Source organism: Herpailurus yagouaroundi, unplaced genomic scaffold, assembly GCF_014898765.1.
Source record: "Herpailurus yagouaroundi ecotype Mexico unplaced genomic scaffold, PumYag 251, whole genome shotgun sequence".
NCBI classification, from domain to species: domain Eukaryota; kingdom Metazoa; phylum Chordata; class Mammalia; order Carnivora; family Felidae; genus Herpailurus; species Herpailurus yagouaroundi.
The window spans coordinates 1,616,817-1,642,810 of record NW_024412468.1 but is presented as its reverse complement, the minus strand read 5'-3'; the positions used below and the strand labels follow the sequence as shown (position 1 = coordinate 1,642,810).

The window sequence follows — 25,994 nt, the reverse complement described above, 5'->3', positions numbered from 1 at the left end:
GGAAAGCCCTACATTGTCTTCTGTGCACGTCAAACTTCTATTCATGCTTCAAATTCAGAACTAAGTGTTATCAACTTTTTGAACTCTTCTGGAGGATGGTAACACTCTTTTCATCCTGTTTATTTTTCTAAATCTCATTTTTCTCCATTAGGCAAATCCCTCCCCAAGGAAACAGACTGTCCGATTAATGTCCACCTCTTAAAGTCTTATCTAGTCCTATGCTTGATACGTATACTAGATACCTATTAATTTTTTGAATAAACAGATGTTTTTAATAACATTGTAAATAACTCATCACCCTTTTTCTACTGTAGTATTAACTTGACATAGTTTTTAGCATGAAATATATGCTGGTACTTATTGACAGTGAAATGTAACAGCAAGATGGTTTTACTAGAAACATGAGAGATTCCACTATTCAAGATTTTTAGGTAAGCAGTTCAAGATAGTGTAGGTCAGAGAATTAAAGTGTCTTAAGACTACCATAACAAATTCTCAACAAGATACTAGCAAATCAAATCCAACAGATTAAATAAATTATTCACCATGGTCAAGTGCGATCTATTCCTGGGCTGCTGGGGTGGTTCAATATTTGCAAATCAATCAATGTGCTATACCACAATAAAGGATTGATGAAAACCATATGATCCTGTCAATAGATGCAGAAAAAGCATTTGACAAAATATAGCATCTTTTTTTGATAAAAACCCTCAACAACGTAGGGATAGATGGGACATATATCAACATCATAAAGGCCATATGTGAAAGACCCACAGCTTATATCATCTTCAATGGGGAAAAAGTGAGAGCCATTGTCAGGAACAAGACAAGGATGTCCACTCCCACAGTTACAATCTACCATACTACTGGAAGTCCTAGCCTCAGCAATTAGACAACAACAACAACAACAAGGCATCCAAATCGCCAAAGAAGTCAAACTTTCACTATTTGTGGATGACATGATACTCTACGTAGAAAACCCAAAAGACTCCACAAAAAAACAATTGCTAGAATACATGAACTCAACAAAATTTCAGGATATAAAATCAACGTACAGAAACCAGTTGCATTTTTATACACTAATAATGAAGCAGCAAAAAAAATAAATCAATAAAATAACCAAGGAATTGATCCCATTTGCAACTGCACCAAAAACCATAAGATATCTAGGAACAAACCTATCCAAAGAGGTAGAAGATCTGTACTCTGAAAACTACAGAACACTTATGAGAGAAGTTGAAGAGGACACAAAGAAATGGGAAAACATTCCATGCTCATGGATAGGAAGTACAAATATTGTTAAAATGTCTACACTATCCAAAGCAATCTACACATTCAGTGCAATCCCTAACAAAATAACACCTGCATTCTTCACAGAGCTAGAACAAACAATCCTAAAATCTATATGGAACCAGAAAAGACCCCGAATACACAAAGCGATCTTGAAAAAGAAAACCAAAGCAGGAGGTATCACAATCCCAGACTTCAAGTTATACTACAAAGCTGTAATCATCAAGAAAGTACAGTACTGGCACAAGAACAGACCGTGAGATCAGTGGAACAGAATAGAGAACCCGAAATGGACCCACAACAGTATGTCCAACTAATCTTTGACAAAGCAGGAAAGAATACCCAACAGAATAAAGACAGTCTCTTCAGCAAGTGGTGCTCGGAAAACTGGACAGCGACATGCAGAAGAATGAACCTGGACCACTTTCTTACACCATACACAAAAATAAACTCAAAATGGATGAAGGAAAACCTCTCTGACGTTGGCCTCAGCAAGTTCTTACTTAACATGACTCTGGAGGCAAGGGAAACAAAAGCAAACATGAACTATTGGGACGTCATCAAGATAAAAAACTTCTATACAGTGAAGGAAACAGTCAGCAAAACTATAAGGCAGCCTACAGAATGGGAGAAGATATTTGCAAACGACGTATCTGATAAACGGTTAGTATCCAAAATCTATACAGAACTTATCAAACTCAACACCCAAAAAACAAATAATCCAGTGAAGAAATGGGCAAAAGACACGAATAGACACTTCTCCAAAGAAGACATCCAGATCACCAACTGACACATGAAAAAATGCTCAACATCACTCATCATACAGGACATACAAATCAAAACCACAATGAGATACCACCTGACACCTGTCAGAACGGCTAACGTTAACAACTCAGGCAACAACAGATGTTGGCGAACATGCGGAGAAAGAGGATCTCTCTTGCACTGCTGGTGGGAATGCAAACTGGTGCAGCCACTCTGGAAAGAAGTATGGAAGTTCCTCAAAAAATTAAAAATAGAACTACCCTATGACCCAGCATTTGCACTACTGGGTATTTACACAAAGGATACAAAAATACTGATTCAGTGGGGTACATGTACCCCAATGTTTATAGCAGCACTATCAACAGTAGCCAAATTATGTAAAGAGCCCATTTCTCCATGGACAGATGAATGGATAAAGAAGATGTGGTGTGTATACCCACCCACACACACACACACACACACACACACATACACAGAGACACAATGGAGTATTACTCAGCCATCAAAACGAACGAAATCTTGCCATTTGAAATGATGTGGATGGAGCTAGTGTATTCTAACAAAATAAGACAGAGAAAGACAAATATCATATGATTTCACTCATGTGGAATTTAGTAAACAAAACAGATGAATATGTGGGAAGGGGGGAGAGAAGAGGAGGAAACAAACCATAAGAGACTCTGTTTTTTTTTTATTTCTTTAAGGTATTTATTTATTTATTTATTTATTTATTTATTTATTTGAGGGAGAGAGACCGTAAGAGACTCTTAACAAGAGAGAGTAAATTGAGGGCTGATGGAGGGAGGTGGGTGAGGGATGGGGACTAAGGAGGGCGCTCGCTGTGATGAGCCCTGGGTGATGTTAAGTGATGAATCATGAATTCTACTCCTGAAACCAATATCACACTGTATGTTAACTAACTAGAAGTTAAATAAAAATTTGAAGGGAAAAAAAGATTACTGCAGTAAAAAGTTAAAAGCCAAGACAATGAGCAGGAGAGCAATGAGGACACCTAGCTGTCCCTGTACCCCACATCCTGGCTGAGCATCACATCTTCATCGTTATTCTTCTTGCCTAAATGGTTAATTATGAAATATTATGGCTAACTTACCTGCTTCAGAACCCACTGTAAAGCCTTTTCAAAGTAATCTCCAATCCAGCTCTCAAGATTATTCCTATAACTAGGAGGCTGATTCTTCAACCAAGATTTTATCAGAGAATTAACGTCTGTCTCTTCATCGCTGAAATAGATTAACAAACATGTAAGAAATTATTTAGGAAGACAATGTCAGTGTGCTTTCAAAATAAACTCCTGCTCCAATAAACAATATTCTACAGGTATTGTATCTGCTTATATATGAGACTTGATTTTAATTATTTCTATATGTATATGTGTGTGTATATTAGTGATATATGTACACACACACACATATGTATACGTATATACATATGTCATTTTCTGTAAAATAAAGCAAATAAATTTCATCAATATTATAAACACAAATTAAAGAGGAATTACATACACGCAGGTTAGCCAAAACCTGATCTAAATCCTTAGGAACAAAGAAACAGAGAATCCCAAGTCCCATCCCAGACTTAGTGGAACAAAATCTCCACTCTAACAAAATTCCTGGGTGATTCAAACACACAACAGAGTTCAAGGACACCTGTACCTTAATGCAGATCTTTAAAAATATTTTTTCTTCTTCTCTATCCCAAAAAAGGCCAACTACCTAAATTCTCATGCCACTAATTAAAACTCAAAGATCTTCCCGAATTAAAATAGGATTCTTTTAGCAAAGCACCTAATTGTATGTCACATCCAATGAATTAAATTAAATTTAACACTAACATCTTATTCAAAACTATAGCTTAAATAACTATAAAAAACGATGGCAAACACAACTGCTAGATTAATAATTTTAGAATTGACAAGGGCTCAATATTTTGCCATTCCCTGCAATGTTGATGTTCTCATATGCGACTACTGTACATGATTTCTAAAATCAGCTTATTCTTCATATTTGTTCTTCAAGCCTCTTCCAAACATGCTGAGGAAGAAAGAAAACATTAAGTGAAGAGGTTTCCAGTTGTGAAACAAAAGGCTGCACCACAGGGCCTATTCATCCTAGGTTAGCCCTAAAATTCTATCAATCTAAGATCTATGATAAAAATATTGCTACTTAGTTTTAGATTATTAGCCTCTAGCTCATATCTAGTATGTTCACTTCTTTGCACTTAGTTCTAACATTTAAACAAAGGAATAGTGGGACAACTGGGGCGCTCACTCAGTTGGGCATCCAACTCTTGGTTTCAGGTCAGATCATGACTTCACAGTCATGAGTTCAAGCCCCAAGTCGGCCTCTACAGTGACAGGACAGAGCCTGCTGGGGATTCTCTCCCTGTCTTTTTCTCTCTGTCCCTCCCCTACATGTACTCTCTCTCAAAATAAATAAACTTTAAAAAAAAAAGAGGGACAATACTTTTATTTTTTATTTTTTTTTTAATTTTTTTTTTCAACGTTTATTTTTGGGACAGAGAGAGACAGAGCATGAACGGGGGAGGGACAGAGAGAGAGGGAGACACAGAATCGGAAACAGGCTCCAGGCTCTGAGCCATCAGCCCAGAGCCTACGCGGGGCTCGAACTCACAGACCGCGAGATCGTGACCTGGCTGAAGTCGGACGCTTAACCGACTACGCCACCCAGGCACCCCGAGAAGGACAATACTTTTAAAAAACGGGAGGGAAGGCGCCTGGGTGGCTCAGTCGGTTGAGCATGTGACTTGGTTTCAGCTCAGGTCATTATCTCGTAGTTTCATGAGTTCGATCTCCACGTTGGTAGTTCAGAGCCCGCTGATAGTTCAGAGCCCGCTTGGGACTCTCTCTCTCCCTCTCTCGCTGCCCACCCCCCATTCATGCTGTCTCTGTCTCTTTAAGAAATAAACTTTAAAAAAAAAAGAGAAAACAAAACCAATTACTTTTTCACTTAAGCAAACAAAAATATTTAATAACTGTACTATGCCTGAACTGCTCAAACAATTTAACTGCAATAAAACAGAAACTCTCTGAATGAATTAAAACCCAGTAAGAAAAGAAGCTAATCAAAAATGAGGAAAATGCATATTTATATACTATTCATACAACACTTACTTCACTTAGCTATGAAACCAAACTAATAACTGAAGAATATCCTAATATAATACTCGCAAATGCCTTATGGTTTACCTAAGAAAGATCATGCCCATTCTAGATATTGTGGCTGGCGAGGCACAACTTAAATCATGAGTTTCGAACACAAAGTTAACATTTGGGCCGAACTGAATCCTTTCTCCACTGGGCATAGTGAGGAGTCGATTGTCATCCAGAACAGAATTCAGAGATTCTATCCATTCAGGGTCAATATCGCCGTCACATATTATCCATGAGCTGACATCTGTTTTCCAAACAAAAAAGAGGTGAAACACAAATACGTGCAGTGATGACAATTACAAATAAGCAATAAAATAATTATCTTCTTCTTTAGAAGTAATGTCCAGGAAGTGTGATTTTATATTACTGCGCCAGAACACCAGGAGCACAAGTTGAACAAGCTGATTGATATTTTCCACGTGAATCTGCACTACAAACGTCCTGGAGGCTGAACACCCACAGGAAGTCCTGGCTCAGGTGGCCAGAGACCTGGTTACGGACCGTGTAGTAACGTTCTACTCACCCACCAACACACAGAACTGGAATCTCGCTAAACACAAGACGGTGTGCAAGACTTGGGGATCACCCGCCCCATGACCTTGGCACATATTGTCCACACCCTTGTCTTCCGCCACGTCCTAAGAATGTATGAGTGCTTGCTACGTCACATCTCTTGTAGAAAATACAGGAAGTCCATTTTTAGCATCCTACCTGAGAAATACAAAACTCACCTGATTTCTTTGGTATATAAAAAGGTGACCTCAAAGGGGAGAAGCAGCGCTGTGTACAGAGGTCTTTTTAGAGACAAACCATTTTTTTTAATCCATCCTTCCTAAACTGAGAGCAGTTTCAACTTGAATTTGGACATTTGAAACCGTCAAAGAAGAAACTATCACCAATGAAAGTGTGAAAAGTAAATACAGGCAATGTCTGGATTTGCCCCAGTGTGATATTATTAACTACAGTGAAAATGAAAAACCTCACTGAAATCTCTTCTAGTGTCACAGAGTTCTAAACGTTTCACTCATGGGCTTAGAAAAACAACTGTTAATTACAATCTAACAAAAACTGCAGAGTCTTCTCAGACCCTGGCCAAAAATTCTTTTAAAGATCAAGCCAGACATTTGAGACCAGGAAGTCTACAGTTTTACGACTTAAATTTTCAAAATTATTCAAAGCACTGTATTGAAATTAATGAGTGAAAAGTGTTCACATACACACACACAACCAATTTTAATCCCAAATAAAAATTTGTCATCTTGCTTATTTATGAGGCACTAAGTAATGCATCAACCCAGCAAAGATTTTATATTTTTTTCAGTATATTAATGTAGTTGTGAATCACACGTCACCCAGACTACTCTGAGTTTCTATTCTAACGGAAGCTCCTATAGTGTGGAGATCAACATGACAGCACATGTTGGGTCCCTCTGAAATAAAATACCAAACAACATCGTTTACAAGGCAGTTTATGGTCACATGTAAGACTTGAGAGGGACAGCAGTAAAGACAATTCTATCATCCTCTAAAAATCATGAAGCAGAACAAGGAGTCACAGGACACGGACCAACCTTGAGGTTCCCGAACGACTTGGCGAGCGCTGTTTGTCAAAACGCCGTCCGACCATTCCCGTGTGTCCATGTCAATGTGGCCTAACAGCTGATGTCTAGGCATGGCTTTGGGGTTCATGGTGTACTGTTTCACCACTCTGCCAATTCTACAAAGTGCTGCCCTTAACATCCTCCAAAGGGTTGACTTTCCAGCACCACTTGGACCAACAATGACCACTCCCATCCTCTGGCGTAACTGCTCATATAATTCTAAAGCCTTCTTGATCTAGTAGAAAGGAGACATGTTTGAATATGGCTAATAGAACATAATCATGCACAGTCCTGTTCTCACTCTCTAACAACTGTCCTATTCCAAACACATAAAATTAAGTCTTTGATTTCTTCAGTGTAAGATACAGCCTTAAATAAGAGTACACCTAAATAAATCTGAACACATTTGCAGGGTCATCTTTAAATCCAGTATTTCTTTAAAAGAAACAAGTATGCTTCCCAAGTCATTGGACAATACAATATGTTCATTATTTTCTTCACTCATTCATTCAAATATATTCATTATTTTATTCACGTGCTGATGCATTCATTTATGTCCTATATCTCTCAAAAAAAAAAAAAGGGAGATAAAACCCGAGGGAAAAATGTTCATTTTGAACACACACTTGCGCTACATACAAAAGCTACTAAAAAGAATTTCTCCTAAGAAATCATCAAAGTAGGGGCGCCTGGGTGGCGCAGTCGGTTAAGCGTCTGACTTCAGCCAGGTCACGATCTCGCGGTCCGTAGGTTCGAGCCCCACGTCGGGCTCTGGGCTGATGGCTCAGAGCCTGGAGCCTATTTCCGATTCTGTGTCTCCCTCTCTCTCTGCCCCTCCCCCGTTCATGCTCTGTCTCTCTCTGTCCCAAAAATAAATAAATGTTGAAAAAAAAAAAAAAATCATCAAAGTAAAACATCAGAAGTAATGTAATCAATTATCAAAAATATGCATGATGGTCTATTATATGCCAGGCTGGGGCACCTGGTGGGTGAGTCAGTTAAGCATCCAACTTCAGCTAATGTCATAATCTCACAGTTTGTGGGTTCGAGTCCCACGTCGGGCTCTGTGCTGACAGTTCGGAGCCTGGAGCCTGCTTCAGATTCTGTGTGTCCCACTCTCAGTCCCTCTCTCTGCCCCTCCCCTGCTCATGCGCTCTCGCTCTCTCTCTCTCAACTGAATAAACATTAAAAAAAAAAAAAAATGTAGGGGTACCCGGGTGGCTCAGTCAGTTAAATGCCCAACTTCAGGTCAGGTCATGATATCACAGTTCGTGAGTTCGAACCCCATATCAGGCTCTGTGCTGACAGCTCAGAGCCTGGAGCCTGCTTCGGATTCTGTGTCTCCCTCTCTCTCTGCCCCTCCCCCACTCGCACTCAGTCTCTGCCTCTCAAAAATAAACAAACGTTAAAACAATGACTTATTATGTGCCAGGCTCTGTAACAGGCACTAGGAGTAAAATACTGAGTGAAAAGAGACATGGATTCCACCTTCCATGAACACTAATATCTGGTGGGGAAAATCAGTATTAGTCAAACATACAATTAAGCATTAATAAGTACACATAAAGAAGTAATGAAAATACTCAGCAAGGAAACCTAATGTGGACTCAAAGATCAGGGAAGGCTTCCCCGAGTTAGCAAGATTAAAATGGACAGATAAGGGGCGCCTGGGTGGCTCAGTCAGTTGAGCGTCCGACTTCAGCTCAGGTCACAGTCTCACGGTCTGTGAGTTCAAGCCCCGCGTGAGGCTCTGTGCTGACAGCCTGGAGCCTGGAGCCCCGAGCCTGCTTTGGATTCTGTGTCTCCCTCTCTCTCTGACCCTCCCCTGTTCATGCTCTGTCTGTCCCTGTCTCAAAAATAAAGAAACATTAAAAAAAATTTTTAAAAACAATAAAACAAAATGGACAGATAAAAGATAAAGATTATTAATAAGGAAGTAGCCAAAAGAAAGGATCAACATATTATAAAATATTGACAGGTACCTGATTTGGTATGATTTCATAATTGGCTTCCTCGAAGACATGCTGTAACGCAGACCTGAGCTCATCATATTCTACTTCTTTAAAGTCGATCCCAGGAAATACATCTTTAATCAGTGCATCAAACCGTGCGCAATCAGCAAATGTAAACTTTGACATTGTATTAAGCCTCAATGCTTGTACCACAATATGACTTTCATCAACTAGAGAAAAAGTTTCATTTTAAAATGGTTACTGACTTCAGAAAGTTTCAATGACTGTAAAACAGTCGTTGAGAGCCGTGATACGCATTATTAGTTATGACATAGATGTGCAAGAACCTAGAAACAGTTAAAGCCACAAGCTACCACGGAACTGGCATGCTCACCTTACTTACTGTCTTGTCTGCTGAGAAATAAAGATACCTAGGTACAGCTCGGGACTCTCTTCCGCAGAACTTGAGTCCCAGCATTGCCAGACTTTAATCAATAATAAAAATCACGGTCACTTATATTTGTATAAAACTTTACCATTTGTATGTGATCCTTATAATAACTGCATCAAGTAAGGGGGTATTGCCATTTTTACTCTGATTTTATCTAGGAGAATAACGAATCTCTAAGGGATCAAGCGATATACCTGCGAAGGCACAGCAGTATTAGAGCTGGGATTCACACCCAGACCAATGCATTCCAGACTCAAGTGCCTCCAAATATACCAGAACTGCCCCCCCCCCGAGGGGTATTAAGTCCCGAGACTAACAACTAACAAACTGAGCGATAATTTTTAATCAGCCTTACTCAGAACTGTTTACAAATCCATCCCTTAAACAAATACAAATGCTAATATCATTGTTAGATTCTTATTTTTTCAAGGATAATAATTAGCTGCAGATTGACAACACATATCTATGAAGGCAAGAAACTATGTTTTAAAGTCTGATATTTCTCCAAAATTGCTTAATATTCCCATATTTAACTGTAGGCAAAGAGGCATGGCCATACTGGAGTTTAAGCACTGAACTCGTTAATAAGCCATTTTGATTACTACAGGTATGGTTTCAACATTTCTCAACAATCAGCAGAGACAGACAACAGAAAAACAGTAATTTAAGCAACTCACCAAATGACTATCTTCCCTGGCAAATGCCAACCCAATAATAAAGCTAAAGCAACTTTCTTTTCTAATATGTAGACTCTGATCATTTTAAGTCCAAATGGATAATGTCACATGGTCCCTTTTTCTATGTTGTCTTATTTTCAGTGTTTTAACTTAGTTTTACTGGCATCTGAAGAGCTGAATATTCAGCCTTTCATGAAAGCACACATCCATGGGTGAGGGGGAATAATTTATTTTATGTAAATGGGAAAAAAAGGTGGTAAAGTACAATAAAATATCATGAGTTCAAACTGATGCGAATATAATAAATACATAAATAGGGAAGAGACAAATCTTACAGAAGAGTTTCAAATAATATTTTCAAATACTCCTTGAGCTAAAGGATCAAGTTTAGTCCTTGCCACCCCACTTAGAAGGTGAGCCACACTCAGTAACCAGCTTCTAAAGAGTACGGGAGGGAAAGTGGGAAACAGTAACTGTACAGTTACTATCACACTGGAGAAACCTGGCAAATACCACCACAATACTCAATGAAGGTGAACATCACCAGTGATGTCATGTGGTCATTGTGTACCCACGGATAGGATGTGATGTGATGTCACAGGCCCTTCACTCTCTGCTCTTCCTTCCAAATGTGGACAACCAGGTCTAATCATGAGAAAAACATCACAAAAAAACCCAGACTGAGGAAGAGTCTACATGACATGTGACCAGTACTCTTAACGAATGCGAGGGTCGTGGAAACAAAACACAAGGGGAAACGGTCACAGGGCCGAGGAGACTAAGGAGACATGATGACTAAATGCACCCTAGATCCGATCCTCAAACACAAAGAGGACATTAATGATTAAACGGGTGAAATCCACATGAAGTCTGGACGTTAGTTAATATTAATACACGAGCCTCAGTTTCCAAGTATAGACAAATGTACCACAGTAAATAAGATGAAACAATGGGATGCTACCTTTGCAACTTCACTGTAAAATTATTTTAAGGCTAAAAGGGTTTTTTTTCGGTAATCTTAAGATTTTTTTAAAGGGCAATTTTGTTTGGTATACTATCTCTTTGAAAGAGAAAATCATCCCAGAGCCCCTGGTTGGCTCAGTTGGTTGAGCGCCCAACTCTTGGTTTCAGCTCAAGTTATGATCTCACATTTTGTGAGTTCGAGCCCCGTTTCGGGCTCTGTGCTGACAGCATGGAGCCTGCTTAGGATTCTCTCTCTCTCCCTCTCTCTCTCTGCCTCTTCCCTGCTCACACACACTCTCACTCTCAAATAATAAACTCGAAAAAAGAAAAAAAAGAAAAAAGAAAATCCCTATGTGTTTCTATAGTTTCTGTTCTCATTTTCAGACCAGTGAAATTCTCAGGCTCTGCTCCAGACCTACAGAATCAGGAAGCTGGGAGTAAGGGTCCAACACCAGTGTTTTAACAAGCTTCTAGGTGATTCTACCACACATCAAAGGCCGAGAAGTGGACTAGATGATTCTTCTATATATCACAACTATTTAGTATCTAATGCACATTTAAAAGTTAAGGACACTGGGTAAGAACTAGAGAAAATGTGAATGAAGTATGGACTTTGCTGAAAAAATAACCTCTCAATATCGGTCCACTAGTTGCAATAAATGTAGCACACTAACGTAAGATGTTAACAACAGGAGAAACGGGGCCAGGTTTTCAAAACCATCTTTACCGTATTTATAGCTTTTCCGTAAATCTAAAACTATTCCAAATTAAAGTTTATTTTAAAAACTAAGATCGCATCTGAATCGCAGACCTTACCTTTGTGTTTCCCGCCGGCTCTCTGCAGCTGTCTAAGAAGGCCTCCGCTTCCTCGAAGAACCGTCTTCAAGGCTCTCAGACCCCAGTCGTAATGCTGCTGAGGTGTCAAAAGTTCCCTTAAAGAGACATGGAAATCACAAAGCAATGACAGCCAGAAATTACTTTTTCATTGTATTTGAAGAGGTAACCACTGACACATAGAAATGGGTACTGATACTCCATTAATCTATACAAAGGAGCCATCACCGAAAACGATCACTCCAGAAAAGTGTTGAAGACGGATGACTCCCAAGGATCAGGACAACCGTGTCATGACCTGGCCAATCACCTTCATGAAGACACTAAACGACAAGTGCCTATCACCTTTACTCCTAAACTCTCTACTCCAGCCCTGTGGCCCTCAGTTTCTGGCACTCCAGTTGTCTCGTAAGTAACATGAACAGAATGTTAGGATGCCCAGAGAAGCCAGAAGCCCACCGCTATTACTAGAAATACGACACGAGAAAAACTGGAGGACTCTCTCCAAAGGACAGGTTTTACGGAGTCTGCTGATTTGTTCAATTAGCATCATTTAGCTGGAGCACCCCAGTGAAGATATTTTTGCAGAAAGGAAGTCAGGTCAAATTGATAGCATTGAAGGAACAAGTAGTTTTCAGTGAGATGTGTCCTTATTCAAACTAAAATCTTCCCTATTGACACCTTTAGTGCAATACAATCGCCAATATGAAAATCACTGACAAACGTGAAAAATGGTCATAATCAATCATCGGAACCAAAAATTATAAAAATATTTAACACAGGAAAACTCACCTGGATAGATTGAAGATAGCTACCAGTTTTCTGCCCAGGACTTTGGCCTCTTTGAAGCCCTCCGAATAGAGAATGACCTCAGCGATAAGCTCGTTGTCTGGGCGGGACATGGCAACCGGCCTGAAAAGCTGTTTAAGATTATCAGGCAGCTTCTGTCTTCCTCCGTAACCTTTTCCAGCAGGATTCATGGTGATAAAAATCCCAGAATTTGAATTGATTTCCACCTGAAATATTAATTTACAATATGGGCACCAAGTGTCTGTAACTATAAATATAAAATACACTGCCAACAGATTTTTATTGTGCATACTTCGACACACAGATCTTAGAACTCGGCAAAAGGTAAACGCTAATAAGCTAAGGATCTCCCTGCTCGACATACAATAACCGCCTTAGGAACAGCGGCATTTACGGAGGCCCTTTATAATCAGTTCTGTGAGGCCGGAATTTCGGAGGTGGTGACTCGCTTGCCCATCTGCTCCTGTCTGTGTTTACCACAAGCCTCCTTGTATCGGGAGACAACACAACTCTGACCTAAAGTAAGTAACGGTTTCTGTCCTCCTGCAGCTTACGGTCTACGAGCAATCACGGTATGATCGAGGCTGTGGCAGGGCAGGGCAGGGTAGGGCAGCGTGTCATGAGAGCACCTAGCAGGAGCGTTTTCCACAGCACACTTAAAGTGAAATCAGAGTGTAGACAGTGAATGGGCAATTGGGTAGAAACACCTGGAGTAAGAAAATCTGGCTATAAAGGAGACAAAAGAGGAAGAGCAATGAATGGACAGGTAAGTGAGGGGAAGGTCTGCCTGTGTGTTCATTACATCAAACATTACAGTATTATTACATGACATACATTATTAAAGAGGACAAGATGCAGTGGTGTTAAAGGCCAGTGATGAGCGGGCAGAGGAGGGAGGGCTAAGTCCTCAATACAGAGGACACAGAGACACGGCCCCAGCAAGTGGGCAGGTTAGTGTGGACCGGGAACAAGGACAACCCTTTCTTTGTAAGAGGAGGAGAGGAGAAAACACACTCAGTGCGGAAGAAAGTCAGCTGTGACGGCACAAAGGTAGAAACGTAATAGTTCTCGTTTCCTCATGAAGAGTTTAAGCAACACGTGAGTAAGCTGTTACTAAATGAGAACCGCAATTCCTTCCTTGCCCTGCCCTGAGAAACCTGTGCTGTGAAGACACTATGTGGCTCAGCGGGTAACTTCACAGCTAACTTCCAGTGTTGTCAGCGCTACACTTCCATACACAGATGCTCACGCTCTCCTGACAGGAGTGTGGATCTCCTCTGGGGAAAGTGAGGAACAGAAAAACAGCTAAGTGCTTACTGTTCTAAGATGCATACAGAATAGTAATTAAAGGGGCACCTGGGTGGCTCAGTCGGTTAAGCGTCCGACTTCGGCTCAAGTCATGATCTCATGGTTCATGGGTTCGAGCCTGCATCGGGCTCTGTGCTGACAGCTCAGAACCTGCAACCTGCTTCAGATTCTGTGTCTCCCTCTCTCACTCTCTGCCCCTCTCCCACTCATGCTCTCTATCAAAAATAAATGAACATTTAAAAAAATCTTTAAAAAAAAAAAAAGACTAGTGATTAAAAACATGCGCTTCCAAATTAGACCCGAGTTCAATTCGCAGCCCCACTGCTTTCTCCCGACTCACCAAGCTCTGCTTCCCCATCCGTAAAGAAGAAGAGCACAACAGTAACCATGTGGAAGGGTTACCAGCATGAAGTGAGAGCATACACAGGAGCACTAGGGTGCCAGCCCGGGGTGCCAGCCCAGGGTAAGTGCCCAGTAAACGGTAGCAGCATTCCCACAAACACGCAGCACTCGAAGCCTGAAGGTGAATGGTGAGGTGCGACCAAAATAGGGTGAGAAACCTCGGATGATTCATGGGCAAAAAGGTTTAACAAATAAGTCAGAAGCAGGGATGCCAGGAGAGATAAAGACAGAGCGTTTGCCTGAGTGTGAGTAATGCGCAGTCTCAAAGAATACTTCAACTCTTTCAATTCCCAACACATGCCATACCTCCTTGCCAAGCAGCTCGCACACGGTTCTGTGGTTCTTCAGGGCATCCTGGATGGTCTGGATTTGCATGGACACTGCTGACAGCACAGACTCCTCCAGTCTATTAAACTCATCAAAACAACCCCAGGCCCCACACTTCACCAAACCAACAAAAATCCGTCCCATTGACTTCACATCGATGCCCTAAAAAATTACAACAAAAATTACATCCGTTAAAAACTAATGAAGATCTCTAAAAATAACTGAATACTTGGTCACTTAGTGAGCAGGTCATCGTTTCACCCATCTCTCTCTCTTCTTCGCACAGGTTCAATAGCTACACTTTCCAGGGGAGTTTCAAAGAATAAACAAAGGAACTCATGTACAAGTGTTCTGCGAAGGACACAGAACTAAATAGATACAGGATTCATAGCTATTCTTTATGTTAAAATAGAAATCCTACACAAAATGTTCTAAAAACAGTAATTTCAAAATTAGTTTACTTTTTTCTCTTTTCTGTTCACTCTTTTCCTTCCTATAATAAGCATTTCTGCACCCTCAAATCTTCATTCTGTATTTAAAGTTATTTGCAATAGTTCTCTCTAGAAAAGTTCGGAGTCTATATTATCTGCAGCCTTTCTCCATGTTGCTTTTCAAACAAAACAAATTCTGTTTTCAAGCTACCCAAAAGCAAAGTGATCTCAAGATAGACTATTTCATATGTAAGGACATGAAAACTAACCGAGACTCATAACTAACACACTACAATCTAGTTTGCGAATGATTTCCTCTACCTCATCACAATTAAAAACTAAGACTTGTCTCCCGAGAAGTCCGCCCAGGGCCTTCACCGACTCGGTCTTCCCCGTGCCCGCCGGCCCGTACGGGTTCCCGCCCAGGCCCATCTTCATGGCCTGCGTCAGCGTCAGGTAGCACTTGTCCGTCAGCGGCGTGTAGACCAGCTTGGGAGCATTGCCCTACACGAGGGAGAGGAAAGGGTGAATGCTCACGCTGTACTCAACGTCCCACACGTGTCCTTGTGGCACTAGCTAAAAAGCTGTTAACAGAGAAAAATACCCGAAATACTTTTTTAGGGAAAGAAACTTTTTAAAAGCGCACAGCGGTAAAAACTAAATTAATCTCAGGCATGTGGTTTATGCCTTCCTCAATTAATATACAGTTAGGTTTTCCAAACATTCTCTCCGGTTCTTGGTAATGGTACAGACATACTGCTAAGGTGAAAAAATCCAAAACTATGATACGATAATCACCCTATTTTGTATTTTAAAATTCGTGTAAATTATTTCCCTGAATCTTATGATCTTTTTAAGTCAGAACAACTTTGGAACTCCAACGTTATTATTTTGAAAAATGCCTCATGAAATTACTAATTTTATCTCATCAAAGAGGTCTCAAAATTTCTCCTAAGTCTTCAGGAAAACAGAACCAATCCCAGTTGCTCTTTATAGGGCTTTTATTCAACGGAGGTAGACACAGACATGGTCTCCTAATACATTCCCTTCTTGAAGGAGCCAGCTGGCAACTCTCCTGACATGCACTTATTAACCCAACCGTCAGATATATTCCGAAGACTGACTCGGGATGGGACATGCAGAGAGGATGCAGCGGGGTGTTTTGAGAACAGGTTCCATGAGCTAGGTTGTCTGTCTGTTTGGAAATTCTTCTATGGCACAGACTGAAAACACTCGGCAAGTGAGACGGCGCTAAGCACGGCCTCGTGTGGGGCCCGGCCGGGCTCCTTTCGTGGGATGGGTCTTCCACCCTTCCCAGATTGAAGGGAGAGCCCGGCTTCTGTCGCAATGCAGTACAACCCTGCCACTATTTTAGATTTTCTGCCAATATTTCTCCAACATAACGTCTTCTTAGTTATGATGAAACAGAAAAAAACAGTCACAGACAAATATATCCTTCAAAGTTAGTACTCAAATAAAATTCTTCCATACAACAGCAAATTTCCGTTAAAATAAATAATTTTTAATTGAAAAAATGAAACACGTTTGCCACGAGTCATACCTGGTACTCATAAGTGTACTGAAGTTCACAATCCACCATTTGAATATAACAAGTATGATCACTTTTCATATAAAATCTGACTTGTTTTTTCCAGGCCCAGTCTTCAGTTGTATGAACCTGAACTTGGTTTAAATGCTTTACCACATCAATGTTATGAATGATATCAAGAATCAGGGCTTTAAGTTTAAGCTCCAGAATGCCAGACTCTGTATGCAAAGTAAAATGTTTGGAGAAAATGTTAGCCTGAGATTTCTGTATTCAGTACGTACATACACAGAGCTTCAAAATGAATCTAAATGTTAATTTCATGATACAAATGAATGACACAATAATGTAACAAATTAAACCGATGTCAAATCCACCAGTCAGAAACAAGAATTCCCCTGCGAAGAATAGGACATCAAATTCAGTGAGAGTGGGCTGCGGTCCCTTACACCAGAAGCAAGCACACCCCATCCGGCTTTTCCCTGTGAACACAAGGATAAGACACGGACAATGGGCACTCAGCTGCTACTTCGGAGTCTGAAAAGCAAAGAGTATCAGGCCAACTGGGGAAGATCAGAATTAGACATGTCACCAAACCAGTGGCGGATTTACCCTTTTCTTTTGATCTCTCTGGTCTCCCCAGGCCTGGGCCAACGCAGCCAGCAACCTGGACTGGCGCAGTCAGGCAGACTCCCGGGGAGGGCCCGGGGCTCAGGCGTGAGGAGCAGACAAGGAATCTGTTGGGGGCTACAGCATTGGCCCCGGAGACCGAGGGGCTAAAACCCTGAGGGAAGGGAACCCCACGTGCTCTCCTCCTCTCTCCTCTGCCACCAACTGCCCCAGGACACAGACACAGTCACAGAAAGTGAGCAGGTTAGGGCACATGAAACCCCAGCTTTCTGGCCAGGAGAAGAGAAAAGGAGCCCAAGAAAACCACCAAGTACTATGAAGAGCATGGAGATGGAGGGCTGGGAAAATGACCCTGGAAACTTGTTTAGGATTGCTGGGCTCACCCCCAAGCAACGCAGATGGCACCCTAACCATCAAAGCAGGCACTCTGAGAACTGGCCGCTAGATGGCGCACACGTGAAGCCCATCTCAACAGTGCTGCAAAGACTTCATTTTTGAAGTACAGTTGACTTATGGTGTTGTGACCGATTCAGGAGCACAGCATAGTGATCTGACATCTTACACATGACTCAGAGACTCTGGAAAGAGAACTGGCATCAGAACCACAAACCACAGAAGGCTGGCTGGCACGTGGGGCCCGAACCCAACATCTACTGCTAACAGAAAATATCAACACTGTCTCAAGGACTGACAAGACCCAGACGCTCATAACACAATGTTAAAAACGTCCAGGGTATCTTCCCACATCATTCAACATGCAAAGAATAGGAGCGCCTGGGGGGCTCACTCGGTTGTCTCCAACTTTGGTTCAGGTCATGATCTCATGGTTCATGGGCTCGAGCCCCGCGTTGGGCTCTGTGCTGACAGCTCAGAGCCTGGAGCCTGCTTTGGAATCTGTGTCTCCCTCTCTTTCTGTCCCTGCCCTACTCAATCTCTGTCTCTCTCTGTCTCAAAAATAAACATAAAAAAAGTTAAAAAAAAAAAAAAAAAACATGCAAAGAACCAAAACAATCCTAATTCACTTACGACAGCAGAGATGAAATAAAAACATTCTCCAATGAAGGAAAATCTGTAGGAAAGAAATCACAGCCCGCAATCCTGCTCTAAAAGAAATGCTGAAGGATGTCCTTCAAAGAGAAGGAAAACGGTACCCGAAGGAAGCTTGGAGCATCAGGACGGAGGCAGAGCGAGAGAAGCGGTGAGCACCCAGTTAAGTACCACAGACTGTGCTTCCCGGTCCTTAAAGATACACTCCATGTTTACAGGCAACAATGTAACTCCGAGGTTTCAGAGTATGCAGATGTAATAAATGAAACAATTACCACACAACTAGAAGAGGACAAGGAAATTAGTACGGGGTAAGGTTTCTACACGCGTTTTAATGAATCACCAATTCTAAGTACAATATTAAAGTATGTACGTTGTAATCCGAAACTAACCTCTGAAACAGATGACTGATAGTCAGAAACACGACAGATAAGATAAACTAACAAAAAAAGTTCCAGTAACCCAAAAGGAGGCAAAAAAATGGAACATTGTTCATACCAGTGCCCCCTGGATCCTCCGAACTCGTATCGATGCTAGTATAGTGCTCTAACTTAGTCACCAGCTGGGTTTCGATCTGATGAAGACTATGGTCTTGGATAGCATTTTCCACATCTTCAGTGAACTTAATCTGCTCTGCCAAACACAGTATCTAATGGATCAAGAGAAAAAATATTTTACAAGGTAAATTTACCTAGAAACATTTCATAAATGTAAGGGAAGACACTTTTCTGGATTTGCACTCGCCTGCGAGGTCTATGGGCATGTGTCACTGGCACCTCAAACCGCACGGGACCGCACGGCTGCAGGGAAGCACCGTGTGCTGCCACCAAGCCCACCACCGACCCGCCTCCTACGACCCTCCCACAACACCTGGGTTCCGTCCTAAGACCCACCAAGCTCATGCAACCCAAGACGTCTACCCTTTCTTCTCTGCACTCTCCCCTTTATAAATGGCTTCTTTTCAAGGACGCAAGGATACCAGCGTATGATGCGTTCCATCTAGTAAAATGGTAATATTCTAGCATTCCAAAATAATCTCAGTATACTACTGAAGTGTCGAATTTCCAAATTCTAACTTTTTAAATTAATTTATTAATTAATTTATTCATTTTGAGAGAGAGAAAGAAAGCAAGAGAGAATCCCAAGCAGGCTCTACACTGTCAGCACAGAGCCTGACGCAGGGCTTGAACTCACGAACTACGAGATTATGACCCGAGCCTAAATCGAGAGTTGGACGTTTGACCGACTGAGCCACCCAGGAGTCCCTCAAAATTTTATCTTAAATTAAGTTGTCGTAATCTTTCATTCTAATACCCATAAATAGAAACTAGGTATGGATTATGATACAACCTTTATATTTACAAAAAACATGAAATGGTAACACTAGTTGAAAGGCTTTCTGGAACGGTACCAATCTAGCATGGCTACTGATAAAGCAATTATACATTTAAACGCTAACCTTTGACAACTTAGAGTCAAATTCTTTGATACAGTTTTTTTTTTAATTTTTTTAATGTTTATTTTTGAGAGAGACAGAGTGCGAACAGGGGAGGGGAAGAGAAAGAGCGACACACAGAATCCAGAGCAGACTCCAGGCTCTGAGCTGCTCTGAGCTGTCAGCACAGAGCCCGGCACAGGGCCGAACCCACAAACCACGAGATCGTGACCTGACCTGAAGTCGGACGCCCAGCTGACTGAGCCACCCAGGCGCCCCTTGATACAGTTCCTAAATGAACACAGAAACTAAAGACATGAAACATCATCACATAAAAACACTAGACCTGCTGACCAACTACTATGGAAGAGTGTTTTTCTGGTACATACTTTTCAGTACCCAGATGAATATCATATGTCATCAAATTTAGTCACCTCAGTATACATTTTACGACTTAACACAGCAGGCTAAGCTGTGTGTTACTGGTATTCACATATCATCAAACACTGTATAAACATCATTGTATATGCAGCATTAAATATCATTCTTTAAAGGAAAAGTAATTCTGTCTGGGGCAAAATCAACCCCCCCAGATTTGTAGGACAAACTCATTAGCGTCTTTCATCAGGTGTAAGGAAGGAGAAACGTTTAAGAAGATCCAAATCTACTTCTGGAGAAAAGATTTTGCCTTGAATTTCCGTATGAAAATGTTCACTTGCCACCCCCAAACTAGTACTCATACACAGGAACCTCCTTTCAGACACCACCACCGAATTTCTGTATTATAAACGCACGTCAATAATCTCAGCTTTTAGCAGCCTGCTATACGATTTCCATAGGACGCTACAAAAAGGGAGCCAAGATACGGTCCAGGCTAATCCTGCAGTCATGCTCCCATCAGGATATGTGCACAGGCACTCACGCTACTAATTGCCCAAAATGTAACCATCACTGACAGGATTTTGCCAACACTGTACAATTTAACCTTCAAAACAAGTTGGCAGTGTTCCTATCGTTATACCCTCTTAACGCGTGCCTAGAAGAATCAGAGTATGCTGACAAAAGCAGTTTTTGAACCAAGGTCTGTGAGATTCTTCCCACTCTGCATGCTGTCTCCTTCCCAGAGCAGAAAGTTCCTGGTCTACATTACCTGAGGTCCTTACAAAAATGCCTTTACAGAAGTGAATGAAGAGTATGTAACATGGGAATGCAAAATGGTGCAGCCACTCTGGAAAACAGGGTGGAGGTTCCTCAAAACACTGAAAATAGAACTACCCTATGACCCAGCGATGGCGCTACTAGGCATTGATCTACGGGATACAGGTGTGCTCTTTCGAAGGGACACGTGCACCCCCATGTTTATAGCAGCACTGTCGACAATGGCCAAAGTATGGAAAGAGCCCAAATGCCCCTCGATGGATGAATGGATAAAGAAGGTGTGGTATATATATACAACGGAGTATTACTCGGCAACCAAAAAAAATGAAATCTTGCCATTTGCAACTACATGGATGGAACTGGAGGGTATCACGCTAAGCAAAATCAGTCAGTCAGAGAAAGACAAATATCATAGGACTTTACTCATATGAGGACTTTAAGAGACAAAACAGATGAACATAAGGGAAGGGAAGCAAAAAGGATATAAAAACAGGGAGGGGGACAAAACATGAGAGACTCTTAAATATGGAGAACAAACAGAGGTTACTGGAGGGATTATGGGAGGGGGGGATGGGCTAAATAAGTAAGAGGCATTAAGGAATCTACCCCTGAAATCATTGTTGCACTATATGCTAACTTGGATGTAAATTAAAACAATAAATTAAATTAAAAAAAAAAAAAAAAAAGAAGAGCTCAAAGACGATAAGAGTACCTAACAGCCTGCATCAGGTACATGAACCCAGGTGCACCATTCAATCACCTACATAAATGCTCTTGAGACAAATTTTTTTAAGCATTAACTGCTAAGACACTAGAATACTTGGTTTGGGTTGAAAATGAACTATTCCTACTGGCACTTGTCCATGTTTGCACAGAGATAATGAACTATTCACAGTGTCCACCGTCCACACTGTCACCTGGCCGCTCGAGAGCCCTGAGGTCAGCTGCGGGCTCTGATGGTGCAGCCCGGTTTCCTCCGCCCGTCTCTCCCGTGCATCTCCTCACACGAGGGTCATTCTCCCAGTCCATCGCTATGCAATCCTTACTTCTGTGGAGTCGTTCACCTTTTGTCTTTTAGCCTAAGTTCACTTAAATCCTACCTGGAAGTCGACAGGAACAGGGAGCATTTTCAGTAGTAACACAGCAGCTTACCTTTGACTTTGCAACGGCATTATTATTCGTTGCTGATTACTCTTACTTTTCTCTAAGAGCTTAACGAGAATTTTTAAAACATATTTTAGTTTGACTCAAAAGGCTAGAAAGCACCAAAGAATGAAAGATAAAATGGCTAAGAATCTACAATGTTCCAAGATTCCTATCTAAGGTCTCACGCTTTAAAAGAACCAACATGAAACTTGCGCCAAAGCTACCACATGCTTTAGCGTGGAAAGAAACCAACGCTGAGCAGGGTGGATTTTCCTGTGAGAGATCAGAGAACACCTCAAGGCCCGCCCTTCACAGGCCCCAAGAAGTAAGTCCCGGGTGCCCTTCGCTTGGAGGCTGAGCCCCAGCCAGCCAGGAAGCAAGCCCTGAACGACGCAGGGCACTGAGCGCGGGTCTTAGCACTATGCTCGGGTGAGACCTGGAACACGTTTCACACGGTGCAGATCCACGGCTGGTGTTTCAGGTGGGCGTTCTTGTGACCAGCGAGCGTGCGCACCCTGGCTCCCAGCTGCCGGCCGGCACTCTGGCTCAGGGCCCAGGCCGGATCTCTGACCTGCACCGACACCCCGCCCACCTCCTGCCAGCCCCGTCTCCAGGATGATCCCACGGGAGCAGCAGGGACAGTGTTGCGGGTTCCGGGCCTCTCCATCAACGACGGGCTAATCTTCGGGAACCAGAGCACTCCCACGTGACTGACCCCCCTCCCGCTTCATGCCCCACCGGCCCGTGCTGCTGGGCTCTCGGCATGCCTTCGGCGTGAAGGCAGCTGAGTGACAGCAAGCTGACGGGGCTGTAAGAGAACGTGGCCGCCAAGCAGCTCGTCCGGCACACCTCACAGCTGCCGGAGCGGACACACAGAAGCGAGGCAGCTGGTCGGTGCGAACCGCCGGATGAAGAGCCGCCTGCCGTGTGACGCCCTGGCCTCCCTCCGCCCCAGACAGAGGCCGCTTACCTGTGAGGGGAACAAGGACGGGTCCACGGCACCTGGAGGACTGCGTGCAGCAGTGACACATTCCGCCAACAACTGTTTCAAGGTCTGCTTCATTTCCATGGCTAAACCATTTAACCAGGTCTGGAAACAGAATTACCAATGACAAACGCAGTCGTAAAACAAACACCTACCCTGTTGAGTGACCCTATTCATTTATTTCAGGAAGCAGGATTACAATTTCTTACTGCCCCTCATACTCCCACAATCGTCTTACAGGACATACTTATTTTATTAATGAAAGATTTAAATAATTGGAAGAAATCAAGATCATGGTTAAGCATGAAAACCCATACAAGTGTAGTCAGCCACTATCATCAACTCTACAAATGACGGTACTACGAGCAACATAACCCCATGGTTTCATCATTCTAAGAAATCAAGCTAGATAGGCCAGGAAATCAGGGCCACAGTGACTGGCTAAGTGTCGGGGCTCAGGCTCTCCTGGTGAGCCCATGTTCAGAAGGCTGTGATGTAAACAGGAAATGCATCATTAGGGTGATGTCTATTACTCAGGGAGCTACGCTGCTCCTTTACACAAAACTAATTTTGTTTCCGAGTCAAAATAACACATTTTTTTCACTTGATTGTAGGTAAAATAATAAAAGGTAATGGAAGGTAACATAAAAAGACTGATAAAAATAGCAGTGAATGTTTATTGATGACTTTAAGAAACTATATGCGCAATAAAAGGAGTACAAAATCTACAATGCTAAGTAGCTCTAAGTTCTAGACTTAAAGTTCTAGACTTTTTTATCTTTAGAGCACTCTCCAGGGTACCAACAGCTCTGCTCATCACAGTCAGGGCTTCCAGACCCCACCATTCCTCTGCTGGCAAACCTGCTCTGGCCAGCGGCTCCTGCTGAAGCTCTTCCTCTCTCCATGCATCTGGTCCCAACACAACAACAACAGGGGCGCCTGGGTGGCTCAGTCACTCAAGCATCCAACTCTTAATTTTAACTCAGGTCTTGATCTCACAGCTCATGGGCTCGATCCCCATGTCAGGCTTTGCGCTGATGGCACAGAGCCCACTTGGGGTTCTCTTTCCCTCTCTCTGTCCCTTCCCTGCTTGTGCTCTTTCTGTCATTCTCTTGAAATAAACAGGAAGGAAGGAAGGAAGGGAGGGAGGGAGGGAGGGAGGGAGGGAGGGAGGAAGGGCAAACAACAGAAACACACCTCTTTACCAAGCACAAACATGGGAGCTACCTAACAAGCATGTGCTTTCTTTTTTAAAAAAAATTTTTTTTCAACGTTTATTTATTTTTGGAACAGAGAGAGACAGAGCATGAACGGGGGAGGGGCAGAGAGACAGGGAGACACAGAATCGGAAACAGGCTCCAGGCTCCGAGCCATCAGCCCAGAGCCCGACGCGGGGCTCGAACTCACGGACCGCCAGATCGTGACCTGGTTGAAGTCGGACGCTTAACCGACTGCGCCACCCAGACGCCCCAAAGCATGTGCTTTCAATCACCTCATTTGTGTAATCAACATCCGATAAAATGCTGAGCCTTAACCAGGAACGGGCATGTCGCTGAACTATACGGCTAAGCGTGGGATAAGCCATGGGCCCCAACTGCAAGTTTGAAGATAATTGTGGAATGTGAAGATTACAGTTCAATATGATGCAATCCACCACTGTCTGGCATTCGCTGCACACCAGTCAGATGTCCCAGTTTGCGTCCAGTGCTCCAGGGCCAAGTAGTCAACAGTCGTTCCATAAATGCATTAGTTTCAGGCTTACCTAAATCATCTTATAAAACAATCATCTCATACAACACATTTTGGGAGCGTGAGAGTCAAGAAGAAATTTTAATTCCACCTCTTGAAAAAACTCATCTTATACAAGTACCTGTTGAATACTAATGTTCCAAACACTATATGGTATAAAGCCATATTTTTAATAAACAGGCTTTGCAACATATAGTAAGATGAGTATCTGATAGACAGAAAAGTTGTGATTCTAAGTCACACAGCTAGTAAATTGAGGAGCTCAGATTAATAGCCAGTCTTGTCAGCACACAGCCCGGCATGAGGTTCGATCTCATGAACCGTGAGATCATGGCCTGAGCCCAGTCAAGAGTCGGGCACTTAACCAAATGAGCCACTCAGGTGCCCTGTTATTTTTTAAGACACAAGAGGAGCTTCCTAAATGGCCAAAGTTTACCCTACAAATCGACTAATTTATTTTTGATACAAAGTTCATACAGTTAATTCTTTTTATTTTCATAGTTGAAAAAGAATTACTTACCTCTACATTATTTGAAATTAAAACTTTATTTTTAAAAGGTACAACTTCTCCCTCTAAAGATTTCATTGCAGTTATATGTTTTGATTCTTCATCAAAGCACACGCTGTTAATACCTATAATATAAAAGAACAGTTGAAATGCACAAAGATTAAAGATATCATTATTAAACAAGACACATCATTACCACAGAATGCACAATATACACCTGATAATATGCATTACGTATGACAATTATATTAATTCCCCTATACAACAGAACGGCTTCTCCTAACCAAAAATTGACAACAACCCAAATGCCCCCAAATGCCCACCAGCCAGTGAACGAACAGCTGACACACTCCAACACTGGAAAACTACTCCGTGATGAAAAGGAACAAAACGTACCTGCAGGGACCTCCCAACCATTCTAATGAGCACAACAGGCCAGACACAAACAGGTGCATAAGAACACACACTGACTGGGCGCATGTGGGCTCAGTCAGTTAAGCATCTGACTCTTGGTTTCGGCCGAGGCCATGATCTCACAGTTTGTGAGTTCGAGCCCCACATAGGGCCCCACACTGACAGTGCAGAACCTGCTTGGGATTCTCTCTCCCTCTCTGTCTGCCCCTCCCCGATTCACATGCATGTGTGCTCTCTCAAAATAAATAAATGAACATTAAAAAAAGAAAAGAACATATACTGCTAACTCTACTAACATGATACAAGAGACAAAAGAAAGAGGGAGGGCAAATGGGACTTCCCTCCCCCAGCTTTGTACACTTTATTTAACAGTAT

At 42.2% G+C, this 25,994-nt stretch overlaps 1 protein-coding gene across 1 annotated transcript in view; it reads right to left on the bottom strand.

Moving 5' to 3' along the window:
• Window positions 1-25,994, bottom strand: part of DYNC2H1 (dynein cytoplasmic 2 heavy chain 1) — a 351,138-nt gene that overhangs the window by 272,989 nt on the left and 52,155 nt on the right. The window contains exons 29-40 of the mRNA XM_040460797.1: window positions 25,218-25,330; window positions 22,934-23,053; window positions 18,723-18,873; window positions 16,563-16,768; window positions 15,323-15,505; window positions 14,550-14,732; window positions 12,516-12,739; window positions 11,706-11,821; window positions 8,829-9,028; window positions 6,817-7,081; window positions 5,282-5,489; window positions 3,167-3,296 (exon numbers count right to left, since the gene is read on the bottom strand). Coding sequence (XP_040316731.1) covers window positions 3,167-3,296; window positions 5,282-5,489; window positions 6,817-7,081; window positions 8,829-9,028; window positions 11,706-11,821; window positions 12,516-12,739; window positions 14,550-14,732; window positions 15,323-15,505; window positions 16,563-16,768; window positions 18,723-18,873; window positions 22,934-23,053; window positions 25,218-25,330 — 2,099 coding nt within the window. The remainder of the gene's footprint in view (window positions 1-3,166; window positions 3,297-5,281; window positions 5,490-6,816; window positions 7,082-8,828; window positions 9,029-11,705; window positions 11,822-12,515; window positions 12,740-14,549; window positions 14,733-15,322; window positions 15,506-16,562; window positions 16,769-18,722; window positions 18,874-22,933; window positions 23,054-25,217; window positions 25,331-25,994) is intronic.